This window comes from Mesitornis unicolor, unplaced genomic scaffold (genome assembly GCF_000695765.1).
Source record: "Mesitornis unicolor isolate BGI_N332 unplaced genomic scaffold, ASM69576v1 scaffold23746, whole genome shotgun sequence".
Taxonomy (NCBI): Eukaryota; Metazoa; Chordata; class Aves; order Mesitornithiformes; family Mesitornithidae; genus Mesitornis; species Mesitornis unicolor.
In genome coordinates, this window is record NW_010189219.1 from 5,224 (window position 1) to 17,628 (window position 12,405).

General features: G+C 37.1%; 1 protein-coding gene across 1 annotated transcript in view; it reads left to right on the forward strand.

The window, feature by feature from the left end:
• Positions 1–10,537, forward strand: part of LOC104541848 (vacuolar fusion protein CCZ1 homolog) — a 15,760-nt gene extending 5,223 nt beyond the window's left edge. The window contains exons 7-15 of the mRNA XM_010185997.1: positions 1,017–1,192; positions 1,848–1,929; positions 2,550–2,611; positions 3,545–3,656; positions 4,242–4,275; positions 4,605–4,722; positions 6,914–7,072; positions 8,934–9,061; positions 10,192–10,537. Of these exons, the coding sequence (XP_010184299.1) occupies positions 1,017–1,192; positions 1,848–1,929; positions 2,550–2,611; positions 3,545–3,656; positions 4,242–4,275; positions 4,605–4,722; positions 6,914–7,072; positions 8,934–9,061; positions 10,192–10,247 (927 nt within the window). The 3' untranslated portion in view covers positions 10,248–10,537. The remainder of the gene's footprint in view (positions 1–1,016; positions 1,193–1,847; positions 1,930–2,549; positions 2,612–3,544; positions 3,657–4,241; positions 4,276–4,604; positions 4,723–6,913; positions 7,073–8,933; positions 9,062–10,191) is intronic.
• Positions 10,538–12,405: the final 1,868 nt, after the last annotated feature.

Here is a 12,405-nt window from a genome sequence, read left to right on the forward strand (position 1 = left end):
AAAGTGGTAATCACTAGATTTGTATAACAGAAAATAATCAAAGGAAAAGTTGTTTCTCTCTTTCACTGGGGAATTAGAAATGCTTAAAAAGTTTGGTCATGAAAGCTGTTCTATTATAACCCTACTGAATGAATTGGCTACATGTTGCTGGCAGGCTTGGGCTGCACTGAAACTCTGAAAGGAAATGAGACTTAGATTATAAACTGTGACAGATCTGTCATATTACTTGTAAGTAATTTACTACTTGGGTTTCTCGGCAATGTGAAATTACTGTAGAGGGAGCCATTGGATAACTCATCTTTCACAGAGGAGAGAATTTGATAGTGCAGATAGATATAGTATATCAAGAAAGTGAATAATAGACATTATCTTTTCCTTTACACACTGAAAACTAGTGGGTTTATCTGCTAATATTTCTATGGAGTTCTGAAATTAAATATTAGTAAGATAGGCTGTGCTTTCTTATCCTCTCAAAAGATACTGAGCTAGCCTTAAAAGCTGTTGTCACCAATATTAAATAATAGCAAGCTGACACTTGGAATCATATTCACGTATTCACACAGAATCAAGAGTGGTTTGGGTTGGAAGGGACCTTTAGAAGTCCTTTAGTCCAACCTCCTGCAAGGAGCAGGGACATCTTCAGCTACGTCAGGTTGTGCTGAGCCTTGTCCAACCTGACTTTGAATGTTTCCAGGGATGGGACATCTACCACCTCTCTGGGCAACCTGTGCCAGTGTTTCACCACCCTCATTGTAAAAAAATTGCTTCCTTATAACTAGTCTGAATATACCTTCTTTTATTTTAAAACCATTAACCCACATCCTGTTGCTACAGGCCCCACTAAAAAGTCTGTCCTCACATGAAGAATCGTGTCATACAAGCAGAACTGGAAGGGGTTGGTTTGTTGGTTTTGATAATTACTGTAGATTACTGGGGATTGGACTCAAATTTGTCATTTAAATCTACACATTGAAAGTTTTCTGAATTCTGAAAACCAACTGTCATTATTCTCTTAGTACTTGCAGACGCTGCATTTGCAGTCTTGCGATCTGCTGGATGTGTTTTGTGGAATCAGCTTTTTTCCACTGGATAAAATGACTTACTTGAAAATTCAGTCATTTATTAATAGGATGGAAGAAAGCCTGAACATAGTAAAGTATACTGCATTTCTCTACAATGACCAGCTTATCTGGTAGGTAGTTTAGTAATTCTTTTGTTTGTCTTCAATTTCTCATCCTATAAGTAAACGCCATAATAGCAAAGCTTCTGAATCAGTGAAAGAGTTGCATGAAAATGAGAAAACTGAATGGTAGGATGACTGATGTAAAAAAGGCATTGGTCTTCAGCTTTTAAAATATCTAATCTGTACCAAATAATTACTTCCAAGTCAGCCTGAGGAGCAGCTAGGGGAAGTGTCCTTGTCCTTGTCATTTCCATGGCACAGGGCCTCAGTGCATATACACAAGTTCCTCTGTAGGACCTTCTAGCAGAGAAGGAAGGTTAGTTAAAGCATTGTTCTCTTCTATATGGTTCTGAACCAGAAAATTGCAATGCTTGTGAAAAATTCTACTTAAAAATGGAGTTAAGAATAGCAAACTTGATCTTTGTTTAAATATTGTTTCTATTTCTCTTCTGGTTTATGGCTAATTTAGATATGTTTCATATTTAGCAAATAAACTATCATTTTATTAAAAATTGATGTTCTGGGATTGAATCTACTAAGACACTGAAATGTTGCTACCCTAATTTGGTATGTGTTTCAATCCAAGTTTTGGTTAGAGGAAAACATGTAATCTGAACTACAGCACAAACATCACTTGCAGTTCTCTTTCTCCCTGATGTTCTAGGAGTGGACTGGAACAAGATGACATGAGAATTTTGTACAAATATCTCACAACATCACTGTTTCCAAGGCACATGGAGCCTGAGGTATGATAGTAGTGAGGGGGTTTTTTGGGTGGGTGGAGGTTGTAGTTCTTGAGGTTTGTGTTTGACTGGGTGGTCTTCGTTTCTTTCTGTTTATCTTGTAACACTAAGGACAAAAATGCCAGAGAGGAGTATCTCTCTTCCCCCCATGCCCTCGTTTAGAAATTCTTAGACTTATTACTTTCAGGGCATTTTACTAAACTCAGTAATATTTGCACCTAACACAATATGAATTGTGCTGATAATATGAACACGGGGAGAGTTTACTCAACTTTGATACCGGATGACTGCTCAGTACTGCAAATAAATCATTTCAGCTTAATGGCTAAAAGCAGCATGGAGTGCCGTAAGACCACATGGAGTTAGTTATCCCTCCTCCCATCAAAAAGCCCCATAAGCTAATTTTTAAAGTTAATAAATGCAACATCAGAATGCCCTGTTCTATCAGCACCTCTTACGCTTCAGCTTTACCTCCTTCATGTTAAACAAAGAGTGTATATCTTCATGAGTGGTTATTTCTACAAATGGTTTACTTTCATTTAATTTAAAGACAGTTCACAAAATGTAACAGAAAATACCTCTAAGCTTGTTTTTTTTCTTGTGTATATTCTTTTTCACTTCAGTTAGCAGGAAGAGATTCTCCAATACGTGCTGAAATGCCAGGAAATCTACAACACTACGGAAGGTAGCTCTTGTTTACTGTCACCATCTACTGCATCTTCCCTCAAGGGCAAAATGTTTGGGAGGAGTACATGTATTTTGAGTCCATATTCCACACAGTTCAGTCCAGAGGGTCACATAGGAGTTGGTGCAATGTAAAACTTGACATCTGGGAGGAAAAAAAAGAGAGAGAGAGAAAAGGCTTCATTAACATTACTGCATATTTATTTTCCTTCCCCACTGGTCTTAATGCACGGCATGAAAAATTTTGGAAGTGCTCTGGTCATTTCTTTTCAGTCAGGCACTTCAAACAAAGGTGTAGATTTAATCTAGGGATTTATCTATTTATTTTTCCTCTGTATGCAGCATGTCAGACTGAGGAATTCTGTACTTAAGCGGATGGGCAACATTATTTTGAATAATTGTAGTTTCTTTAATCAAGATGATTCCATTTGCCTGATGTATTGTATTCTTTTGGGATCAAGGCACTGGCACAGACTCCCTCTTCCCCTCTGGCCCCCACCAAGCTTAGGTGCTTCTAATACACCACTGTTCTACATAAAACTAATCTGAATGTATTGTTGGAAAGCAAAGGAAGAGTGCATTCCCAGTAGCAACAAAAAAAGTGTTTTTAAAGACAGTTGCAACTTGAACATGTAAAGAGTTTTGTTGTTGTTTCTTTGATCTGCAGAGTTTATTTCCTTGCCATTATTCTGGCTTTCTGATCATGTTTCTGTAACTCTTGGGATCATATATGCAAATAATATATGAACTTTGAAAATGTAAGAATGCTGAGATAATATATAAAGGGCTCTACGCCTATCTGGATAGCTGAAAATCCATTGTATTCAAATATATTAATACTTGCAAATAACTGCTAGTTTCAAAAACATCTGTTAACTAGGAAAAAATGAAATATAACAATGCATGACATCTGAACTATCGAATTATTTTCTAGGTTTCTTACTGGACCTTTAAATCTTAATGATCCAGAAGCAAAATGCCGTTTCCCTAAAATATTTGTTAACACTGATGACACTTACGAAGAGCTTCATTTAATTGTTTATAAGGTATTACATTTTCCTCTGCAATTATTCCACAGAATTGGGCATCTCTATACAATGAAGACAACAACGATGTGAAATACTTACAAACTGTATAGAAGGATACATTGATATGACCAGGTTAAAGCAGAGATAGAAAACTCTCTGGTGTTTCTAGCAACAAGCTTTAATCCTCTTCCTGCCCCATTCTGTACTCCCCTCAAAACAAACAGTTTTATTAAAATAAAATATAAGCCTTCAGTTACTTTAAGTAGTTTCATACCTGGCTTTATGTAGCATTAATCAATAAAAGAAAAACCTGGCTTTTTAAATGAAATGCAAGTTTCCTGCAGCCATATACCCTTGCATAAAATGCATTTTTTAGCAAATTTTATCTTTCCCCTATACCTTAAAAATTGTTAACTGGGCTGAATTTTCAAGTCGTATCCTATGTTGTGCAGGATTTCAAAGACAGTATCCTACTGATGTATTACCTTTAAACTTTTTTTTTTAATATAACTGGTTTACCTCACCGAAGTATTGTCATTTATTTGAGGTGGTTGAGGTAACCTGTTGTAAATGGTTTTCTTGCTTTTAACTTTTTTGTTTCAGGCCATGAGTGCAGCTGTCTGCTTTATGATTGATGGTAAGTACCTATTAGCATCACTTATTTGGCAAGACATAGTTAGTACAAAATGCTATTACTCTTGAAAGATAGACTAATTGTTATTTGACTCTGTTCTTCATGAGTGCTTTTATCAGTCTTTTGATTTTTGCTCCAGTGGTGTAAGTAACCAAGTTTACACAATAAAATGGCTAAATACTGCTTCAGTTAGCTATGCACTTTTGAAATCATTAAGAGAGAAATTTGCCCCAGGAATGTAACTTTTTTTAAAGAAAACAACCACAGAAACTGTACCTTCAACTGTTGAAAGAGAATCTCTCATCTCTCCCTTTTCTTTACCTACCGTCTAGCTTCAATTCCGCCTACGCTGGAGTTTTGCCGTAAGCTGGACAGCATTGTGGGGCCCCAACTCACCGTGTTAGCGTCAGACATATGTGAACAATACAACATCAACAAGAGAATATCAGGGTCTGTACCACATTTCTGTTCCTGTTGCAGTCCCTCATTAGTCAGTTAAAGAGTAGCTTTAATGAACTGCTTAAATAATGATAACATGAGTCCAAATGTGGAAAGCATTGAGTTAACTTGTACTTTAAATGATGTTTATCTAACTTTCTGCATCTTAAGCATTTATAAAGTGCCTGCTGTTGCATATTTAGGTCTCCCTGAAGTAACAACATGTTATTAATTTAGGAATGAATGTTTATTGTGTGGCTGCTGAAACCTTTTTCCTCTGTGTGCATAAATGTTGCAGAAAAAATGTCAATATCAAGATAAATCTCATTATCAATTAAGATTCTGCTTCCATATCCCTCAGCTGACAGCAAATTATTCAGATGCAAGAGGTGAAACTTCTAGTATCTTCTAAGTTTTGCTTCTTTCATATGTGAACTGAAACTAGCTGACCCGTGGAGATGATGTGTTTTACAGATTACTGTGCTTGCAGAAATATATACAAGAAGGCAAAAATACCAGCTGAAGTGGTAGTCTTCTGTTGCTGTCCCCCATCTTGAAGTAGAGAAGTAGCAGTTCCTGCAAAATCTTAACTTCAGTTTATACTCTCTAACTTTTCTTGAGGAAAACATAATCTTACAATATTCACAAATAGTCCTTGGGCTAGTGGAATATTGGAGTTAAAAATATACACATATTTCACTGTCTTTGTGCCTATGTCCTTTGTGCTGAGTTCCTTTGAATTCTGCTTTCCCAGGCTGCTGTTTGGTATAATGTTTAAAAAAGAAAAAACAACAACCCTGTATTTTTCACATCTAGTGGACACTTACACCACTAGCTCTGCCTGAGAGTTGCCTGAGACACACATACTTAGAGCTTGGACAGAGTGTATGTAACTCTTAACTCTGCTACAAATCCAAAAGGAAAATTAAGGTCTAGATACCAGAACAACTTTTGTGTAACAGTTTGAAATGGGAATTTTAGTGAGTGGATTATTTGGTTACAATGCAAGCTTTACAGTCAAGTACTTTTTTCCAGAATTACTGCTTCTTGAAGTGGTGCTGTGTATCGTAGGCAAGGAAAAACCTGTCTCCTATTTTGCAGGGCTAAGGTAACTCCTTGAGGGGGCAAAAAAAAGGTCAAATGAAAAAGGCTGTTAAAGTTTTGGAAAATACACCTCATTTGAAATTATTGCTGTTTTTCCATAAAACTGTATTTATTTTAGATTTTGTTCGTTGGGGAGCAAGAACAGCATTGCAGCTGACAACAAAAGAGGAATTAAACCAAAGATAGGTGTGTGACTGAACTCATTTAGTGGTAGCATGCCAAATCAGCAAAATCGCAGGGTATAGAATAGGATGTGCTTGAAATTGTGCCAATCTACTAAATCATTAAACTTGGGGTTTTTTTAATGTCATCTGGGACTGGCTTTGGCAGCTTTAACTCTTTTAAAAGTTTAATGCTATAGTGTCCTGAAAACATGATACAGCTTCTTGATGCTAATGCATCTGGGTGACAGAGAGCAAGGGTATCTGGTTGTTTGCTAAGGTGAGTGGTGTCATCACAGTATCTCCCCAATTCTAAATAATACATAGTACCAGTAGCTATAGCCAGTTCTTGCCAGTCTGAATTTGTTGTGACTTCTATCAAAACTACAGCTCTAAGTGACACATTTTATATTAACTTAATAAAAGAAGAAACGGAAGAAGACTGCCAAGGCAGGAGTCTGAAAACGGTCTCTTGCTTGGCTCACACAAATGATGGGGGGAAAATCTTTTGGTTGTAGCAGATAACACAGATGTGAGAGGAAGACTACTTATTAGTCAAATTGAAGACCTAGCATCCATTCAAACCAGACTGGACTGGCATAGGAGAGCAAAGACAAAACAGACAGATAAACACCAGCTCATGAGAAAAATGCAAACTACTGAAGTTGGACAAGGCCTTTAGAATCCCCTGTGTCTATTTACTAGCAGCCTAAGCAGCAGAAGGGAGAAAACTGTTTGGTTGTGGAGGCTTTTTTTTTTTTTTAAGTATTAAAAAGAAGTCTGATCATGCCACAAGTCTTAATGTACTTGGTCTCTTCCTGGGAATATAACTTCAGGATGTCTTAGCACTGGCTAGTTACCTGTTCTCTCTGAAACCTTTGCTTACAGAACGTGTCAGTATTCACAAGTCCTGTTTTTTTTTTTTTAAATCTTCCTAGGGCTGAGAAGGAGCCTCAGTTTAAGTTTATCTATTTCAATCACATGAACCTGGCAGAGAAAAGTACCATTCACATGAGGAAAACACCCAGTGTATCACTTGCATCTGTTCACCCTGACCTCATGAAGATTCTCGGTGACATCAACAGTGACTTCTCCAGGTAATGCTTAACTATTAAATAGTTTGTAACTCCTTCTGCCAAGTAGATTGGTTTTTTTTCAAATGAGTGAAGGTTTCATTTCTTTTCATTCATGGATAGCTATTCATAGCTCTGTGAGATAAATGGTATAACGTGAGTCATATTTGGCATTTTATGGTGGTTAGAAATAGTCTGTCATTAAAAAACTATTGTTATTTAAAAAAATAAATCAGGGCTAGGGCCTCTATCCAAGAAAATATCTAATCTATTTGAAGCTTGAGAGTAGCCATAACAAACTTAAACAAGATGTGCAGTCTAGTGCTTTTGCACTTAAATCTGTCTAATTTCTGGGTAAGTAGTATAAAGGGCAGGGAAACATGCTTCTGCCTTTATTATAGCCTCATCTGAAACAGCAGGCTGCTTTTAGGGATTAGACAATAGATGAAACACAAACCTCACAGTTACTACAATACTGCTGATAAAGATAACCAGCTTCTTGTCAATGGGAATCATGCTTCAAGGTAGGAGAGACCCTCTATCACTATAAAAATTAATAAAGACCATGAAAATGCTGAATGATTGTGAGGTCTGTAACTGGTTGCATTAAAAAGGGCATCACCAGCAGAGACAAAAAGTCATTATTGCTCTCTACTCAGCGCTGGTCAGACCACACCTCAAGTACTGTGTTGTTAGAAGCTGGAACAGGCTGCCCAGAGAGGTGGTGGAGTCACCATCCCTGGATGTATTTAAAAAGCGGGTAGACGAGGTACTTAAGGATATGGTTTAGTGGGTAGACAGGAACGGTTGGACATGATGATCTCAGAGGTCTTTTCCAACCGAGCGATTCTGTGATTCTGTGATTATGGTTCCCACTATACAAAAACGATGTGGACAGGTTGGAAGGGGTCCAGAGAAGGGTCACAAGGATGCTCAAAGGACTGGAAAAACTACTGTATGAAGAAAGGCTGAAAAAATTGTACCTGTTCAGCCTTAGGAAGAGAAGGCTTGGGGGGAGGACCTTATCACCATGTACCAGTACAAGTACATAAAGGGTGGCTACCAAGAAGATGGAGACTCCCTTTTCACAAGGACTCACATGGAAAAGACGAAGAGTAATGGACACAAGTTGCTTCTGGAGAAATTCTCACTGAACTCCAGAAGAAATTTTTTTACCATGAGGCCAATCAGACATTGGAACAATCTCCCAGGGGAAGTGGTAAATTCCCCTACACTGGTCAGTTTTAAGAGTCAGCTTGACAGGTGTTGACTCATCTCATTTGAACTATACTTTTACCTTGAGAAGTTGGACTGGATGATCCTTGTGGTCCCTTCCAGCCTGGGATTCTATGATTAATTAGTGACTAGCAATTTTCCCACTTAGCTTAAGGACATGCTTTCATTTTTCTATACATGAAAAAAGGATGTTTAATCATATCGTGGACATACTGGGTTAATGACAGCTTTATGTAATATATTTAGTTGTTGAGCATGGTTTAGTTCTAGGTTTCACATATCCAATTGTTAAAGCTCAGTATCGCCATACCATCTCCAGCTTTCATTATTTGGTTACTATGCAGCAAATCATAATTCTATGAAGTGTTTCCTTAACTGTGTGGAGGATAGGTGTTTTATTCAGAGCACTGGAGTGTTTGGCAGATGGACAAATTAATGATTTACTCATCTGGGGATGTAATTGTCCTAAGCAGCCATTTAGGAAGCCTTCATCCTGGGTTGCTGAATTGTGTAAGTTTATATTGGTAGTTTGTCTTAGATACTGCACACCTGTTACAACTTATGACATTAAGTTGTCCTAATGATTTCAGATAAAGTTGTTGAAGATGAATGTGCTGACACCTTCTTTACTTTATAAAACTTTTTTCAGAGTTGATGAAGATGAGGAAATTATTGTGAAGGCAATGAGTGATTACTGGGTTGTTGGGAAAAAGTCTGACCAGCGAGAACTGTATGTTATTTTGAATCAAAAAAATGCAAATCTGATTGAAGTTAATGGTAAGGATTGTTTTTTATTACCTTTAAATACAGTTACTACTAAAATGTGTGTTCCTGGTGAAGTAATAAAATCCATCTCACAAGAAATCTAGGGAGGGATTGATCTATGATAGACCAGGTAAGTTTACATAAACTTTTAGTCTGCCTTCTACCAGCTGTGAAGGAACAGCATAAATATTCAGCAGACATTCTTAATTATTAATCAGTCATACTTCCTCCTGCAAATAATAGAGAGCTTTGTGAGCTTAGTTTAGGAGTAATTAATGAAGTGTATTACAGGTGAGAGATGAACATATTTAAGTCTGTGTTAAGGTTTATTTGTCAATGATCGATCTTACACAATGTCTACCCTGTCAGTCATCCTCATTCCATTGTTGTTGTGTTTCTAATGCTGTTTTGAGAATTATTTACTATGAGTCAAAGTGCAAATGAACATTAAGATGCAGTAAGCTTTTAAACAGCCTAAGAGAAATGGCAGTTTGAGTCTTACTTGCTGCAATTTTAGGGCTTTCTGTTTTAATAGGAGGCAATGTACTCACTTGGATGATGGAAAAGAACTGATACTTTTCCAAGACCAAAGCTGAGCAACCTAAATCTTAAAAAGAGGATCAAGTTGCATGACTTGCACAATGAGTTGTAGTTGCCTTTCAGGATTAAACCCGAGTAAATGAGTGTTTCTGCACTTGGGAATAAATATTGCTACCCTTGAAGTGTTGTCTGCCAAATAGCACAAAGCAGAAGTTTTGCTGACTTGATTTACTGTACCAGACTACACTAATCCCCCCTTCCCTTGACGAGCAGTTACAAGACACTTCTTTGTGTTGAAGCTAAGTCTTCTGCTGTTGCAGTGTAAAAGTTTGACAAGATGAATGGCCTAGTGGCAAATCCAATCATTTATACTTCAGTCACGTAGAATACAACTCATTTTTCAGACAGTGTGACATGTCAGACTTGACTCAACCTTCTCTTACTGAAGACAGAGTAAAATTTAAGTGCATTTCTACACTAGAAACTCCTAGATTTTTTTTCTGTTTTAATTAAATTGTAGTATTCTTTTTTATGATCTCCAGTGCTGCTCTTGCACAGGTTCCTGTAAAATATCATACTGAAATATCTTTATTTTTTTACAGAAGAAGTGAAGAAACTTTGTGCAACACAGTTTAATAATATTTTCTTCTTGGATTGATCTGCAAAGGACTTGATTTATTGAAGATGTCAATGTCAGACACTTGTTCAACATGAAAAGTTATTAGTCATATTATTGACTGGGATAATGACAATAGTAAAGCAATACTTGCTTTGTAAGAATCAAAATTTCTACTAAAATCTGTACACTCTGATCATAAAACTTTTAGATTTTAAAATGTTTGTGTGAACTAATTAAAATCCAGTCGATTTCATCTGTACCATTACATTCTGATCTTGTTATGTGAATATTTTACTGGAAAATAAAACTAGTAATTGTTACACTTTTAAGGGCATCTTTTTGTTTTCCTGTCTTTATTTGCATCATCATCTGACTCTACTAATTTTCTACAACATGAAACTACAGCAGTTACAAAAGACCCCTGAACTATTAAGTTTCTAGGTTGACCTGCTTTTTTTTTGCAGTTTCTGCTTCACCCTGGTTTTACATTCCTGGTTGAATTCTTACATACTTACTTGTTTTCTATGTAGTATGTCAATCCAATAAACCATGTTTTAAGCAGAAACCATTTCATTGGGGCATAGTCATGACAAGGTATCAGTTCTTGTATCACCACCACTAGGGGCATTTCTAGGTACAAATCAAATACAGGCTTCTGGTGTAGCCTTCTTTAAAGGGTTACACTCATGTAAATTCCCAAGAATTTTCCCAAGACTCTTGCTGTAAGAGCAGACAAGTTTGTACTTCTATTTTAGGCCCTGCTGCAACTGTGGTTCTTTTTTTTGGGGCTTGTTTGTTTTATTCAGGGAGTACTTACTGGAAGTTTCAGTAGTTCTCATCAGAGTATTTATTTCTTTCTTCTCTTTTTGCCAGCAGGCACCTTGGTAACTGAGGTTGCTAAAATGGATGCCTTGACCTGTGAAGGCTCCTCTATCTCTTTAAAATCTGCACTCTTGGAGTCAAGTGTATTTTCTGCTGTAGCTGCTTGGAGCCTTTTTGCCTCTTCTGCTTCTCTTTCAGCAATAAGTCTGAATGAACAAAGTTTAAACTTACTGTACTGTAAGATGGGAAGGGGGAAAACATTGACTGGCTAAGCAACTACAGCAATATTCACAGTATGAGCAGTATAAACTCATATTGTAGAGAAGCAGAAAATCTGTCTAGTTACTGCTTCAAGTCTGAGTTACGCTATGCAAAAAAAACCCCAAACCCCCTGCCTTTACACAGAGTAGGGCTTAAGTGCCACGAAATATCAGCGGCAAGAGTTCTGTAATCTGAAAGCAGCCTCTATTCATTACTCCCAACAGTAACAGATGCCACATGAGTTACATTCTGTAAGTTGCTTACTGTAACTGGGTTTTTCTCACAGTATGCTATACTATATTAAAGCCCACTTCTTATTTTCAGTTTAGTTAGTAGAAGATAAGAGGTAACAGTACTTCAAGATAAAGTACAACACTCACTTTGCCAGCTCCTCATCCTTGATCTTTCTCAGCTCAGCTAATTCAGCATCCCGTATTTGATTTTCTTTTATTTTTTCCCTCAGCACTTTTTCATGCTGGTAGGCAGGAAATAATTTTGTTGTTAAAAAAACTTGCAACTGACACCTCCATAGACTAAAGTCTTCATCTTGTTCAGTTTTGGCTTCTTTTATTTTATCTGCAAAGTGTAAATTAAATATGCTTATTTAGCAGGGAACTTCAACGTGTTTTGGACTACAGTATTTCAAAGCTGATACTCTGCAGTGGGAAAGTCTGGCTTCTGCATGGTGCATAATGATGCAAGATGATGTTTGTGAGAAACGCTAATGTGTGTAAAAGGGGATGGCCCTTTTTTGGATCTTCAGAGTGACTTGTCCCTGAGAGTGGCCTCAAAGAACATGAACCTTCCTCTTTAATCCTATGATAAATGCCTTCTGCAGTAATCTGATGACGGTGCAGCATCCACGACTCCTGTGCATGGGGCAATGGAGGAACAAATAGGACTACCTGAAAGAACAGGATTGCCTGCAAGCATCCAATTGTGACTGTCAAAAACCAGGCTAGGGCTTATCTGCTGGATCTTCAAGAAACAGTGTTTTTTCATATCTGTAACTTTTCAGTTATCAGATTTCAGTGAAAGAGCTGGTAACTACACAAAGATTCTTGTCTACCTATTTCTTGGATTTGGATTCTTTGTCTGTAGAAAACATTTAAAC